This window comes from Thamnophis sirtalis, unplaced genomic scaffold, assembly GCF_051295495.1.
Source record: "Thamnophis sirtalis isolate CommonGarterSnake01/CBP01778 unplaced genomic scaffold, rThaSir2_p1.2 scaffold_1, whole genome shotgun sequence".
Taxonomy (NCBI): domain Eukaryota; kingdom Metazoa; phylum Chordata; class Lepidosauria; order Squamata; family Natricidae; genus Thamnophis; species Thamnophis sirtalis.
Window position 1 is genome coordinate 60,039,337 of NW_028261381.1, and position 16,064 is coordinate 60,055,400.

The following is a 16,064-nucleotide window of genomic DNA, read 5'->3' on the forward strand; positions in this document are numbered from 1 at the left end:
ATGTAAACTGTAGTGCATTGTCATTAGTTTCCTGGTTTTTCGGTCCAAAAGGTCCAAATCAGCTTGTGTCCAGTTAACTATGCCAGCTGTGTATCTTATAACTGGTATTGCCCAGGTATTTATGGCCTTGATTGTATTTCCACCATTCAATTTAGATTTCAAAATTTTCCTAACTCTGTTGGTGTACTCTCGCCTGACAATAGTTTTTACTTCTCCATGCTTGATGTTATCCAACTGCAGAATGCCTAAGTATTTGTAGGCTTCATTTTCTTTGCATTTAATTAGTTGGCCATTGGGCATTTCAATTCCCTCACATGCAGTGATTTTGCCCCTTTTTATGGATACAGTGGCGCATTTTTCCATGCCAAACTGCATTGAAATATCGGTGCTGAATACTCGGACTGTATTTGTCAATGATTGGATTTCTATTTCTGACTTTCCATAGAGTTTCAAATCATCCATATATAGTAAATGCGAAATTTTTTCAGCTTTTTTGGCTGTTTGGTAGCCTAATTTCATTTTTTTTAAGATTACTGATAGTGGGATCATTGCGATGATGAAGAGAAGAGGTGAAAGTGAATCACCCTGGAAAATTCCTCGCTTGATATTAACCATTCCATAGCTCTCATTCCCTATTGCCAACTCAGTTCTCCATTGTTTCATTGCCTTTTCAGTAAAGGATGTAATATTTTTACTAATGCCAGTTGTTTCTAAGCATTTTATGATCCAACTATGTGGCAGTGAGTCAAATGCCTTTTTGTAATCAATCCAGACCATATTCAAGTTTGTTTTTCTGTTCTTACAATTTTCTAATATCATTTTATCAATTAGAAGCTGATCTTTTGTGCCCCTGCTCCTTCTTTTGTTGCCTTTTTGCTCTACTGGCAAGATGTTGTTTGTTTCCAAATAATCCATCATGTTATCTGCAATAATGCCTGTGAGTAATTTGAAGGTTGTTGGTAAGCATGTTATTGGTCTATAGTTTTCAGGTGTTGTTCCTTTAGTTGGATCTTTCTGAATCAAGTATGTTTTTCCAGTTGTCAACCATTCATCAATTTGGCCCTTTTGTAAAATTTCATTCAGTTGCCTGGCCAATATTGCATGTAAACTGGTCAGATATTTGAGCCAGAAACCATGTAATTGGTCCTTTCCAGGTGATGTCCAATTCTTTACCTTTTTAACTCGATTTTTGATCATCTCAGTTGTTATTTCTAATACTTGCATTTGTTTGTTGCCAATGCTTTTCTCAAAGTCATGTATCCACTTTGCTTCCTTGTTGTAGTCCTTTGCATTTTCCCACAATTCTTTCCAGAATTCAACTGTGGCCTGCTTTTCTGGTTTTTCACTTTTGGTGTCACCATTCACATTAAGACTTTGATAAAAACGCCGTTGGTCTGATCGAAATTGCTGATTTTGTTTATATTGGATGATTTGTGCCTCATATCTTTCAATTTTTCTAGCTGTTGCTGTTATCTGCTGTTTTACAATCTCTACAGCTTCATTGATGTTTCTTGTATCCAATCTATATCTTCTGATTAGCCGATCTATGATTTTGTTGTTTTTAAGCCGTTGCTCATGCATGTTCTTTAAGTTACTAGCATCTGCCCTTAATTTTTTGATTTTTTGTTCTAGACGGATTTTCCACTTTGGCTTTGATGCTTTTTCTGTTGTGTGACTAGGTACTTTAATTTTAATGCCTAGTTCATTAGTGACTATTACAGCTGCGCTGTACATTAACTGGTTTGTTTCCAAGATGGATCCCGGTTCAATTGTTGAAAACACTGCATTAACCATTTTCATGATAGGGGCCAAAATTTTCTTAGGCACAGTTTTTAGTGATGGTAAACGTTGCCTTTCCTCATTAAGCAGAAAATGCTCCATGATCTTATCCTTCAATTCTTTTTGTTTTTGAGTTAGTTCATCAGTTGGTTCAGTGATAACTGGTTCTAGTGGTGGTGATGTTATTTCCTCCCTGAGAGCTTCTTCTGGGAGTTCTACTATAGTGTCTTTAGTTGTGTCTTGAATATCAGTTATTTCCGCTTGTGATATTGTTTTTTGGGTTTTGCAATTTGCCTGAATTTCCTCATGTTCAACTTCACTAAACACTTTATTCCGTATAATAAATCGCCTTTGATCTGCTAGTCGTTGTTCACTAACATTTGAATCTGGATATTGTTGTTTCCATAATTCATACATTCGCTTTAAATAGCCTCTTTTTTCTGGCTCTGAGTTGTAGTAACAGGCCATTATGGCACGGTTTTCATCTGCACTATATTTTTGTCGTTTTGTTGGCTGGTCCACTTGTAGCCCACTTGTCGACGGATGTCCAGGGACCCCAACATCCGCCGCGGCCCTTGTTAACCCGCGCGACGACCGATGCGGTATGGAATTCTTATTCGTTTTTTTCACCATATTGTATGGGTTGGCGGGGGGTTTTTTTACGGGATTATTATACACTTTTCTTCATTTTACATCAAAGTTTCAACTTTGCAACAACTCTACACCGGTTTATATCCATTTTTTTTACATTTATATATACTATTATGTATACATTATATAGTTATCATTCTAGACACGTTTACATTTTATATTTTTGTAACATCTTATTGTTATAAATTATTATATATAATAAATATTCTTCATCTTTCATTATATTTATACTCTAATTCATTAATTATCATAAATTGACACCGGGGGCAGGGGTTGGCTTTAAGACTAACATCTTCTGAAAAGAAATGGTTTTCCTATGTTTTATTTTATCCAACAGGTCCAATATTGAAGACACAGTAGTTCTAATACACTGATTGTGTCTCTATATATCCTTCTTTCTCTTCTCTGGTTACTCACCCCCCAATAAGCAAAGGGGGATCCTAATGATTTCTAAAGCAAATGGGATGTCTAAAAGTAAAAAAAGGAAAGCCAGGCTGAGATTAATCAGAAAGCAGTGAAATTAATCTCATAACAAGCCAATGATGCCTTGGGGGGGGGGGTGCCCAGCCTATGTGCAGACAGACAAATCAGCATTCTTAGCTAGCATGTCAGTTGCCTAATGCTAAATCAAGAGGGTAGAATATATAGAAATCAAGGCTGCCCCAGAAATATGCCATCTTGTGCCAGAAGTGTGGCACCATATGACTTCTTGATACTTTAATTGTGTGGACAGGCCAAGGATGTTTCTTGGCAAGGGGACAAGGCATTCTGCACACATTCAATGGCTAACTTGGCACTGACTCAGAATTAGCTTTGAAGTTCAAAGCAGATTCTTGGCCTGGTACAGATTAAGGTTATCTTTTTCCCATTCTGTTCTTTCCTGGCGCAGAATAAATATCCAAGGTTGTTCTTGAGCATAGCGCTCTTAGTAAGGAGGAGAGTTCTATCAGTTAATGCTTTCAACCGCAATATAAATATCTTGGTTAATCTGGTTGCACACAAAAGCTCCCTTATAACTTGAAAAGAGATTGTTCTTGTGCCAAAGAGGAGAAATCCCACTCAAGCAGAAAGAATCTAGATTCTCAAATGAACAGAATACTAATTAGATCAGAGCACCAAGACTATTATTTCTTTATTTAAATTATTTAGTTCTTGCCTTTCAGGAAACATAATCTGTGAACTACATCTACATGCAGAGAAGCATGGCTTGTAAGTGTCTCCATAATCAGTAAGCACTCTCAGAGTTATCAACAGTTTGTCAACATTGAGCAAGACTTTAGGATCCTTTCTATGGGGCAATGCTAGATAGGCAAGGAAAGAGTTAAATATCCCATAAATCTCCTGAAATTACTCAAGCTAATAGCATAATTGCAGGAAATTAGCCCAACTGCATTGTGCCACCCAGGGGAAACATTCCTTGATTTCTGCTTACTGTATTCTTTATTAAGAAAAATCATACAGAAACAACAGCAGATTGAGCTCCACAGACTGTAAATTGGCATGATGATGCCACTTCATGCTTGCTTTTGAAAATTAAACACAGCAATGTGAAACAATTCAGAATTAACTGAGAGGGATTTTTGTGGTCAAACTTGGGTATCTACAATGCCAACCATTTTGTCCTACTCTTCTCAAGAAGAGTCCCAGATCAGCAGTAGAAGAACCTTGATAGAGGCAATGCAGTAATATTGGACCTCATCAGAATTTTGCTCAGTATTGCTGGCAAAGGCTGGTAGTAGCTCTCCACCCTTCAGGTAGGCACTTTGCTCCTTCTGCACCTGGGCTTAAACTTTTGCATGCATGAAACCAAGCATTGAACTATACATTGGCTCAGCAGGGCATCTGGTGGTATTCTAATTATGGTGTGAGTTTTTTAGATGGGTTGGCATGTTGGTCAGCAAATCGTGGGGGGGGGAACCTGATTTTGCTGTAAGTACCTGAGAGGGCAACATGCCAATTGCCTGTAGGTTTCCATTTGCACACAGATAAATGCTGCATAATGTGTGATAATAAGCAATGTGATGAGTGTGGAGGATCATATTTATCTGCCAATGACTCAGAGGCTGTTTCCCTAGGTAATCGTATTCCCTGAAACTCCCCCACAACCATGGATGGCTTAATCAGGAGAAAGGACAAGGTAGCCGGAGGTTGCCAAGAATCTTCTCAAATGTTTCCCTTGATTCCATCAAAAAGAACCCCACACCTTTCATTTTCTATGCATTCCTGAAGGACATTGTATAACAACACTTCTTAACTTATTTGGGGTGTGTGTGTGTGTGTGTGTGTGTGTGTGTGGGCGTGTACATAAATAGCTCTACATAGGATCTCCACAGCTCTACACAGGATTAAGCTAAAAGTCTCATAGATACTTTATGAGCATTTCGGCGGGTTCAGCAGCTGCTCCCTTTGTAGGTTTTATTTATCTTGGCTTCACCCCAATGTTCTTCAGAGCTGCATACCTAAATAAAGACCATTTTATTTTCAAACAGCCTTGAAAGATAGGATATTTTTAAAAAGGAAGAGAGAAGAGACCTTGCCTATACTACCTAGTTTGGAATCCGGACCTCCCCAGGTAAAGGCAATCATACCACAATGCCTTTCTACTTACCGTACTTCCAATGTTTTGATGATATTTAGTCAGGGAAAAAGACTAAAGACTAAAAGACTTTTTAACAGTGACACCTACAGAATCTGTGCACATGATGAAGTATTCCTTCCGAGGTAAATTTTAAGGCCCACGTAGTTCATTATTTACTACATGGTCACTGTCCATTGGATCTCTCATCATTATATGGCATCAATTGACAGGGCACCTAAGACCACAGAAAAATTAAAACATCCTGGGATCTTCTTTCCCAGTGGCTGTAGGCAAGCTATCTTCCACATTAGCCTATTTATCAAACAGATTTTTTAATTGAGGAATGCCCAAAAACTTCCAAAAGAAAAATTACTGGGGGGGGGGGTAATTTTTTTAACCCACTTTTATTTATTTTTATAAATAACTTAAAGCTGCAAACATACCTAATACTCCTTCCTCCTATTGTTTTCTGCACAACAACAATCCTCTGAGGTGGGTTGGGCTGAAAGAGAGCGTGACTGACCCAAAGTCACCCAACCAGCTATAATCCCTAAGGCAGAACTACAACTCACTGATTCCTGGTTTTTAGCCTAGTGCCTTAACCAACAGACCAAACTATTTTAGTGTTTTAAATCATCATTAGAGGTTCTGACCAATTATATTGAGGACTATACAGTGGTTATGAGGATGCAACTTAAACTTTACATTCTTACATGTGTTCTTTTGTTTGGCGAGGAAATTGGGCCATCACTTCACCTTTAAAATTCTAAATAAGAACTCTTGCTTATTGCTCGACTCTTCTGCATTCCACATGTTTGCCAGAACTATATATCAGGCTTCCATATTGTGCTTTATTCACATTTTTGGTAGCTCATCTCCTTTCCCTTCCTTAAATTCCTCTTTTTATTCTGGACTCTTGCTTCTTCCTAAATGCCAGTTATCTAAGGAAAGGAACAATCATTGTGATTCTCATATTTTGAAAGAGCTGAGGACTAGTAATGACACAAAGGAAGGGACTTCGTTCAACCTCTGTAACAATGTCCTCCAAAAATATGTCAGGAGCCACCTATATTGCAATCTGTCTGAACCCATCTCTCTAAGAGATGTGACACAATATTTACCATTCCTAACAATGAAGGGAAGATGATGCTGTAATTCAATGCCCCCCAACCTTTTGGGACCTGTTCCATGGAGAAAGGTGCTGGCCCATACACCAAGGATTGGAGACCCCTGCTGAAATTTATCACACCTGGCCAGTCCCTGAAAGCTGACTAAGACACACAACAGTGGAGGTTGCAAAGTTGATTACCAGTCAATTATCTTCATATATTTATTTGAATATTTGATTCTAGTTTTTCAATTGTGCTGATGACAGTGTACAAAAAATGAACAATTCCTTCTTATTTTTAAGTATTCAAATACAACAAGGTAAAATGAAGCACAACTGATTGGATGGAACAGCTCTTTGGTAGTGGACTGAAAAATAAAAGTCCTGAACTGCCTTTAAAAAGTTAGGTAAGACAGTCTCTCCTGAGGAGAAGAGGTATTCTAAAATGTCCAAAGTTGTGTAAACTACAAAATAACCCAAAATTTAGAATCAGCTGAGAAACTTGCCCTCAATTATATTTTAATTCTTCCTGGACTTCAGATAAATGCTTCCTATGCCTGACCATCCATTTTTAAACATGTGGCATGGATAAGCATGCCACAGAAAATAGAGAATCCTATAATTCACTGGGCCATTTCTGAAGTAGCCAACAGAATACTTTTCCCCCAACTCAAACTACCTTGCGTGCCACTAACAAAGAGAGAGGGAGGAATGTGCCAGTGAGGCACACTGCCAATGAAACCCCAGGGCCACATGCCAAACAAACCAATAGTACTTGAGAAGGATGCTTACAGCAGAATAACAGAGTTGGAAGGGATCTTGGAGGTCTTCTAGTCCAACCCCCTGCTTCAGCAGGAGACCCTATACAGTACCATTTCAGACAAATGGCTGTTCAATCCTTGTGCAAGGAATCCCTGTTCTCACCCTTCTTTTACAGGTAACTCCAGACTTACAACAATTCATTTAGTGACCATTCGAAGATACAACATCACTTTAAAAGTGACTTATGACCACTTTTCACACTTATGACCATTGCAGCATCCCTATGGCCACGTGATTTAGATTTGACAACGGGCTCACATTTATGACGGTTGCTGTATCCTGGAGTCATGCAATTGCGACCTTCTGACAAGCAAAGTCAATGGGGAAGCCAGATTACCTTAACAACTGTATTACTAATTTTAACAACTGCTGTGATTCACTTAAGAAATGTGTCAAGAAAAATCGTAAAATGGGGCAAAACTCACTCAACAAATTTCTCACTTAAACAACATACAATTGGGGCTCAGCGTAAGTTGAGGACTACCTGTATTTTCTTCCACCCCCTCCGGACATATGAAACAGCCCCCTTTCCTCTTCTCTTTCATTCCTGCTATTATTTTCCTCTTCCCCCTAGCTACGTCGGATAATTCGGCTCCTGCTCCTCCCTAGGGACTTGCGACGTTTTAAAGCAACACCGAGTGAGCCCCTATGCCGACGCAACAACAAGACCACAGAAGGATGATTCTAAGGAGATCTAGATGTCGACTCTCCTCCTCCTCTCCGTTCAGACCTCTTTCCAGGTTGGGAGAAAACTTCTCGTTTAGTTTCCCTGTTCCACTGCCGCCGCCGCCGCCCCCCCCCCCCCCCCCGCCGACCTAGCCGTCTGCCTGCCCCCGGCTGCTTCCATCGGTTGGCTCCCTACGCGCCTCCTCTTGCGGCTTGGAGCGGCTCTCCACGCTGCCGCACGGCTCTCTCTACTTACCCTCGGCAGCTGTTTCCTCTTCCTTTTGCCCGGCTGCTTTGGGGTTTGCCTCGGGGGCACCAAAGATTGCGGGGGGCGAGGGGTTCCCTCACAGCACCCTAGATTCACCGTACATCCCATCCAACCAGGCTCTCGCGGTGATGGTGGGTGATTCCGACCCCGGTCTCTGGGGCTCTGGATGCCAATCGGACAGCGAGGTTCAAGCCATCCTCCCCATGCCCAACTGCAAGCTCCGCAAGTGGGCACCACTGAGAGTGGAAGAGACTGCCTGGTCGGCTCACCCTCTGGGCTGCCGTTGCTCCTCCCTCCCTCATTCCCTCCCTACCCTGGGCCTGCCTGAACTACCTTTCTTCGTGTGGTTCTTCTCTTTCTAAATAAGCATGTTTTTAGGGAATACTATAAACATACTGGAGATACCGATAGGAATGCTGGGGGGGGGGGGAAATAAATCTATACTCCTCTTCATCACAAAAATGAAGCAAAAAGTAAAGTTCTGTTGGGGCAACCCAGAGGTGAGACTTTGTCTAAGCCTAAGGAATAAGCTGGAAGTGCATCATGTTACAACATTCATAACTAGAATCAATTTAAATTGTATTTCTCGTGAAATATATTTCATTCCCCCCCTCTCTCTCACTCTCTCCCTTCCTCTCCCTCTCCCTCTCTTCCTACACTCCCTCTCTTCCCCCCTCTCTCTTTTACTCTCCTCTCCTACTCTTTCTCTTCCTCTTCCTCTCCCACTCTCCCTCCAACTCTCCCTCTCTCTCCCACTGCCTCTCCCTCTCTCTCTCTCTCTCCCTCTCCTACTCTGTCTCTCCCTTCCTCTCTCCCTCTCCTTCCCTCTTTCTCTCTCTCTCTCTCTCACACACACACACATAAACACACCGTTACCCACACCATTACGCCTCAGGGAGGGAAAGCCATTGCTCCCAACCTAGGTGGCACTGTGCCTAGAGAAAGCCCAGAGATACTGAGATGAAGAGGATCTATTTTCTGACAGTATCCCAGAAGGAGAGCTGAGACAGAGTTCAGGAAATTGGCACCTGTTACAGCTCCTGGCTCAGAGCAACAAAGAGAAATTGTCCCTGACTGAGAAAGAGGAGAGAGGAGAGGAAGGACACAGGGTCACACGATGTTGATGGGGGCAGAAAAGCAAACTCTGTAATGAAGTGAAGGATTGTCTGCCCGGATACATCAGGAGTCTCCATGCCAGACTGTGTTTGTGGACAGGGGGATACAACTGCCACCTCCCAAGGTGAATCATCAGCGTTCTTCGTGGGAACTGACTATATACTATAGTAATATCTGCAGATACTTCATGAATACAAACTATCCTTCATTTTCGTCTCTGAGAACTGAAATTGTTCTGTGTCCTTTGCACAGAACATAGTGAGCAACACCCACTGCTTTGTGAGACAGCTGTTGATGTGCATCTTATTTATTGATGTAGTGTTACTTTGTATTGTGTACTGCCCAGAATTGCTTAAGATGGGCGGCTATATAAATCTTTTAAATAGAAATCAAGCAATCAGTACTTTGCTACATTTTTAAATTTGAAAGTGAAAGGTTCTGTTGGATTAAAACTTCGATAGCAGTTGACAGAGGCAAAAAAAAAAACCAAAACCATATAGCTTTACCTCAGAGACAACTGGTTAACCAGTCAACTGATCAATAAAGATGTCTTTGATTAAGCTCAAGTTCTACCCATGCAATTTTCTTAGCAGTATTGGAAAAATGGCTTAATATTGCTTTCTTTTGGGTCTTGTCTTTTTTAATTTCCCAGTTTAATGTATCTGTCAGTAATTCTCCATAAATTCAGGCAAAATCCTTTCCAAGGTCAACCTGGAGATGTCAGGACTTAGAAAGCTTTTTGTGTGTAAAGCAGTGTTGGCTTATAATCATGCTGCATATATGTTTAATTCAATATGACAGTTCATCGATGTAATGAAATGAACTGCAGACTGCAACAGCTTCAACCAAAATAAGCATTTAGAGAATCTCAGAATTCTTTCTTGTATTATTACGATTGACGAGTCTACCTAATAGGCAAGAAATCATTATCAGAGCTGGAAACACCAGGGAGCCACCCCAGAACAAAGCAACTTGGTATGCTCACATATAAGCTAAGAATACTACTACTTTTGAAGAGAAGTATCTTAATTTTATTAACTAACTTCAATTAATTTTTACTTTTAATTGTCAATTGGAATATGTCAGAGAAAGCAAAGCTGGAAATAGCCAAGAGTGTATTCAGCATTGAAATACTGTAATCCTACAGAAGTACAATTACAGGTGATTTTTAAAAATCTTTTCTGTGATAATTTAGAAAGAACATCATAACATTTGCCCCAAAATAACTCAGTGAACTTTAGCCTGAGATCTTTATATTAGAAAATGATGAACAAATATTCATTTTATCTACCGCTCTTCCTTCCTTCTTTCTATATTGGTAATTGGAAATGGATGGATGGATGGATGGATGGATGGATGGATGGATGGAGAAAAGTGTTATTTTCTGCAGTCACATTACTTCATTTACCAAACCCTAACCTCCAAAAGAAAGAAACAACAAAAAGTGTTCAAGAGTTAATCTCTTTTTGCCTCGTTGTGTAATGATTTACCATTCTTCAAAAATTGTAAAATGAATACAGATACTTTGAGTACAACTTCAGGAACTTTTAAGCTCTTTCATCCAAAGAAAGTCCCAGCCTAAGACATATAGGAACTAATTGGTTGGCCTCCATTTTGTTTGAATAGGACTCCAGTTTTGCATTTGGAAAAGATTGATGCTTCTTTAAATAGAATAGAATAACAAGAAAGTCTAACTTTTTTGTAAAGTCTCTCGTTAAATTACAGGCAGGAGAATATACTCATTTAGGAAGTTGTGATGAGTCTTTAATGTGCCATTTCAAGCACAAGTGTGATGTACTAACTCCTTGCTAAATGTACTTACATGTGCGGTTGAACCAACAGCTTTCAGCACCTACTTGTGAATGAATTTAGCGGAAGCAAACCTTCCCTCCTGTAATCTCTAGTTGTAGCCTGGAGCATCAAGACTTAGGAGGAGCCCCTTTGCAAGTAGTAACTTTAGATCAAATGACAAAAGCAAGGATGGGAGTTCTCCAGTCCATAGGTTTAATTCAACCCTCCTCCAGTCCACATGGGCCCAATCTCAAAAGTTTTCTCCCCTTCCTTGGCAAGAAACCTCTGGCTGGTCTTTCCCAGTGATTTTTTTTTTTTTTTTTGCCTTTTGCACAATTGTTATTCCTCAAATATGTCCTGTCCTTTACAGATATTTTTAAAGAAGTAGACAAGATGGGTAAAAACATGACTTAAAAGAAATGAAGTGTGGGGGGGAGTTGATGCACACCTGACTTAAAAATGAAAAATTATAGTTCTGTATCTAATTATTTCAAACCTTAGTCCAATGAAAGAAACATATCTTTCCCATTCTAATAATATAATTTTTCATTATGGAGTGGAAATTTAGGCAGCCCACCTTTTAAATATTGCTGCTACAACTTAAACCATCAACTCTTATTATAGGTTAGATACTAACAATAACATTTAGAAGGCACAGTTGTCCAAGGGAACTAGGTTCACATCCCTCCCTGGTCAGGGCCTATGCTGATTGCTAGATTTTTTTAAAAAAAGAATTAACAACAACACTTGAATATCAAATAATAATCTAGTACTTGTCATTCTTATCAATTATTTCTGAGTCACTGAAAGACCTGAAGCTAAGGGAGCAAAAGACTGGGACAATAACAATGGATACCTACATCATTCATATATGCCTCCTTTATGAAATAGTTGTCAAATTAATGCTGTCCAGGTGTGTTACCCTTCTTGTCTAGCCAATATAGAAACCAGCATTACATCTCCTACAGCTTCCATTCTTCATATTCAACCATTTCGAACCTGGCAACATAGTTAATATGTTCTTTAATCAAAGAGGGTTATTTCCACAGGATCTGTCTTTCCAACTTCTGCAGAGTTTTGGCTTCCAAACATGTTGGACTCTTAGTTCCCATAACTCCTTAGTCAGCATTTTTCCTTTTCCTGCTCATCTTATCTTCTTTTTGTATCATATTTTCTGTGAGCAAGTTTGATGTTAGGGACTTCCATTCTTACTATTTTATGTCAGGGAGATTTTCAGGGTGAAGAGTAGAATATAAAAGCTTTAAAATTGTACAAGGGTCTAGAAGAAATGACATCTAGAACATGATAGATGTGTTCTACAACTTTTCCTATAATAGCCTTGATTAGCGGGATTTTAACATTCTAGAGCTATGTTAACTTCAGAGCCTAATCTGAGTTACCCTCCATGTTGTAATACACAACTGCAAATATATATGTGGAATCATGACTGCAACCTGTAGTTCTTTTTCTCTAGAAGTTCTTCTGCCTACATAAACTATATTGAAGTTAGCCCTGATTGGTAACATGAAAAATGCTACTGTAGTATAGTGGCATGCTATAAGGAAACAGGAAAAATGGCAGGTATCCTCCTATCCTTATTATACTAAATCCCCATGCTTTTCATATTTCTCATCACCCCATGGCATTATGGATATATTATTATGGTTCATGTCATCTAAGATTTTTCAGAGGGCAGAGTTTAGCTCATTGACATTACTTTATGTAGAAAGACCCTCTAAATATATATGTGTTGAGTAAAGGGAAGGGCCAATGCAATGGGATCTAATCCCACTCCCAATCCTCCTTTCATCACAATTCTAGGATAGTTGTGTCTCAAATGATAATTATTCTAGTAGAAATAAAATTGGGAGAAAATCCCAGACAGACAACTGATTAACTGATTTAAGCCGTCCTCTTTTGACCAAGAATGCAGCTGGGGAGGGAGGATGTCTACCTCATGTAGACTATGCCCTCATGTCTTTCCTCAACCCCTAAGACTTACCATTACACCATCCATTGACTTCAGAGGGTAAAAGCCCAGGTCAGTTCCCTGCCAGGGGGATACATTCCTGCCATATTTCAACTAATTGAAATCAGGAGTCGCCAGCCACCAAAGGCCATGGGAATGGGATGGGAGCGGGAGCTTTGACTCCTAGAAGGCAAGTTGTGTTTAGGATTGCATACCAACTATCTGACAAGGGGTTTATATAAACTCTTTCAAAGAGCTAACAAACAATGGAGTCATCACTCTTTCTCAAGGCCTAATAGGCAGCCAACCAGGAAGCACTACAGTTCTAGACCCTGTTGTAAATAATGTTCAGTCCACTGTCATCAGCTTTGTTTTTTTCAATTTGCCACACTGAGAAAGTACAGATGCCTTTCTGGCAATATCTCTCTTCTGTTTATAGCATACTGCACAGTTTCAACAGGAAAGCAAGATCCTTTTCAAAGACATGGTGAAAATAGTCTTGAGTTGCACTAATAAGAGGAGACCTGGACAAGAAATATTCCCTTACCAAGTGAAAATGTAACCCTTGTATCATACAATAGTAATAGCAATTATTTCAACTAAAAGGGTTTTAAAAAAAATATTTGACAATGCAGATGATATTTAGCAAGAGGTATGTCTTAACTCCCCTATGCTCGAAAATATAATATTATGAAGGGGAAATAGACTCATGTTTGGGGCTGTTTTGCAGGTGAGCTGGATTGGTTCAATATTAAGGTAAAGGTTCCCCTTGCACATATGTACTAGTCATTCTTGACTCTAGGGGACAGTGCTCATCTCCATTTCAAAGCCAAAGAGCCAGCACTGTATAAAGACGTCTCCGTGGTCATGTGGCCGGCATAACTAAATGCCAAAGGGGCACGGAATTCTGTTACCTTCCCACCATGGGTGGTCCCTATTTTTCTACTTGTATTTTTACATGGTTTCGAACTGCTAGGTTGGCAAAAGCTGGGACAAATAACGTGAGCTCACTCCATTACATGGCACTAGGGATTTGAACCGCTGATCTGCTGACCTTTCTGGTCGACAAGCTAAGCATTTTAGCCACTGAGCCACGGGTCCCTCTTAATATTAATAAAGCTGTTAATATAGCATTGGAAAGAGAAATAAGATTTTAAAATATGAATTTACTGTAAAATTATATACCAAAATTTTGGAATCCATTAAGTAATAAATCTGTGTCAGGGGCAACAGAGGACAGTGGGACACACACTGCACAAAAGCATGGTTTTGTAATCATAGTTTGTTGAATAAATCACAATTGACAGAGTTCACATGTCACACAGAAGCACCATCCATGCAATAATAATGCTTGGAATTACACAAACCACAAATCTTAAAGAAAGCAAACTACTCTATATCTTTGTATTAATCAAACCATGCAGTAGCATGATGTTAACAACTTTAAGCATGGTAGGTATCAACAGCCTACTGAAAGTTGATATCATACACCAATTCCAGATAAATATACTACTTGTTATTTAAATATCTTCATGTGGGGTCCTTGGTGCTTTCTGAGCTTAGTTGTCTTCTTACAGATGTTCCATTGCCAAACTAGGTAACATCATTAGCACTGATGATGTTACCTAGTTTGGCCAATGAAATGTTTGCAAGAAAACAATCAAGCTCAGAGAGCACCAAGGACTCCACAATTCAATTGTGAGCTACAAATATTATCTTCTATTGGTACCAAATATCTTCATTTTCATGACATCATATTATTTAAGTAGAGAACAACATGCAAACAGATAAAACCCAGATTAATTTAAAGAATACCCTTTTCCTATTCTGACAGTGGAGATTGCAGACCATTCCTAGTTAAGCTGCTTGCAGTTACTTAATTCAAAAGTTTGCCCTTTCTCTCCAGATACAACAGACTATAGGACACAGTGGAGCAAAGGCCTGCTATTTCAGAACTCCAAAATTCTAGAGAAATTTGAATCTTCACTTTCTGCAACCAGGGCTGTGGAAGCCACCTTTTGATGGGTTGTGGGCTGTCAATCAAGGGAATCAGTGGGGACTAAATGGTGGAGGGAATTACAACGATCTTTCTTATACAAATGTTGAGAACTGATCACCCTTGTATTCTGTACCACCCTCTCAAAACTCCTTTTCTTTCTTCCTCCTCCAGTTTATCTCCATCCCTCACATATTCTTCTCATCCAGCCTCCTATATCACTACCCCCTCACTTTAGAACCTGATACTAAACAACACAATAAAACACTTTTCCTTAATGGAATATGCTTCTCTTTCCTCTTTTACACTTGTTAGGTAAGCTCCCCGTTGGGAGAGCGAGTACGCTCAGAGAAGCGTTGTTAGAGTTGTGTTGGAGAACACACAAACCAGCATACAGACACACTGCAGTTTAAATAGGGTTTTTCTTTCATGGAAATAGAGGTATCAGAGTCCATCAAACAGTCCAAATCATACACGGATAAGACAGTCAGTCATCAATGTCTTTCAGTAAAGGGATAATCCAAATAACATAGTCCAGTATCATATAATCAGTTCAGAACTCAAAGTTTGCTAGCAATTGCAAAACTTACAATAGCTCACGGCACTCAGATTCGATCAGCCCAGCATCTAACGAACCAGAGAGCTAACAGTCATTCTGGCTCCCTCTTATGGCCGATTGAGGAAAGCAGCAACCAATCACATTTTACAATATGATTTAAAGAAACAGGTATAGCATTGTTACATGATTTATATATTGCCAACCCAACCGTTAGAATTATATTCCTAACAACACTTAAGTTTACATAGGCTTTGGCATCAACATCCTTGTCATGATTTATCTTTTGTATATATCTATTACTGCAATGATTGTGTGTATGTACATACACAAACAGGTTCATCACCCAAGAATGATACACAGGAAAAAGCTGGGATATTAGAATTTATTCAAAAATCAAATGTTTTATGTAGCAAATCCATTTAAACATTAACAGGAACTGTTAATAAAATGCAACATTGAAATCTGCAAGTTATTATACCTGACATTACACTTCACTATTCCTAATGCTGGCAAGATGCTAGAGTTGGCAGGGGCAGAATGTGTTGAATTAGTACAGTTTTGTGCCTGTCACTATACATAAAGCTATTCAAATGCCGTCTTCTCATCCATCTCGCTCCTAAATATCTAAAGATATAAAGTTAGGAAAGTTAATAACATGTAATGGAAGAAGACCTACCGATCAGTGGAAAAAAATCACCACATTGAATGGTTTCTTCCCCTTCAGTAGAAGTTTTCAAATAGAGGCTGGATATGTCTACGGA

General features: G+C 39.4%; 1 protein-coding gene across 7 annotated transcripts in view; it reads right to left on the minus strand.

The window, feature by feature from the left end:
• The window catches only part of TNS1 (tensin 1), a 461,144-nt gene extending 453,032 nt beyond the window's left edge, over positions 1-8,112 (minus strand). For 5 of the 7 annotated variants that reach the window (XM_087712575.1, XM_087712556.1, XM_087712539.1 and 2 more), the window contains exon 1: positions 7,861-8,111. In XM_087712575.1, the coding sequence (XP_087568701.1) occupies positions 7,861-7,980 (120 nt within the window). In that variant the 5' untranslated portion in view covers positions 7,981-8,111. Of the gene's footprint in view, positions 1-7,860 lie in introns of all 7 variants that reach the window. The other 2 variants (XM_087712547.1, XM_087712524.1) reach the window with 2 other exon arrangements.
• Between the last annotated feature and the right edge of the window lie 7,952 nt (positions 8,113-16,064).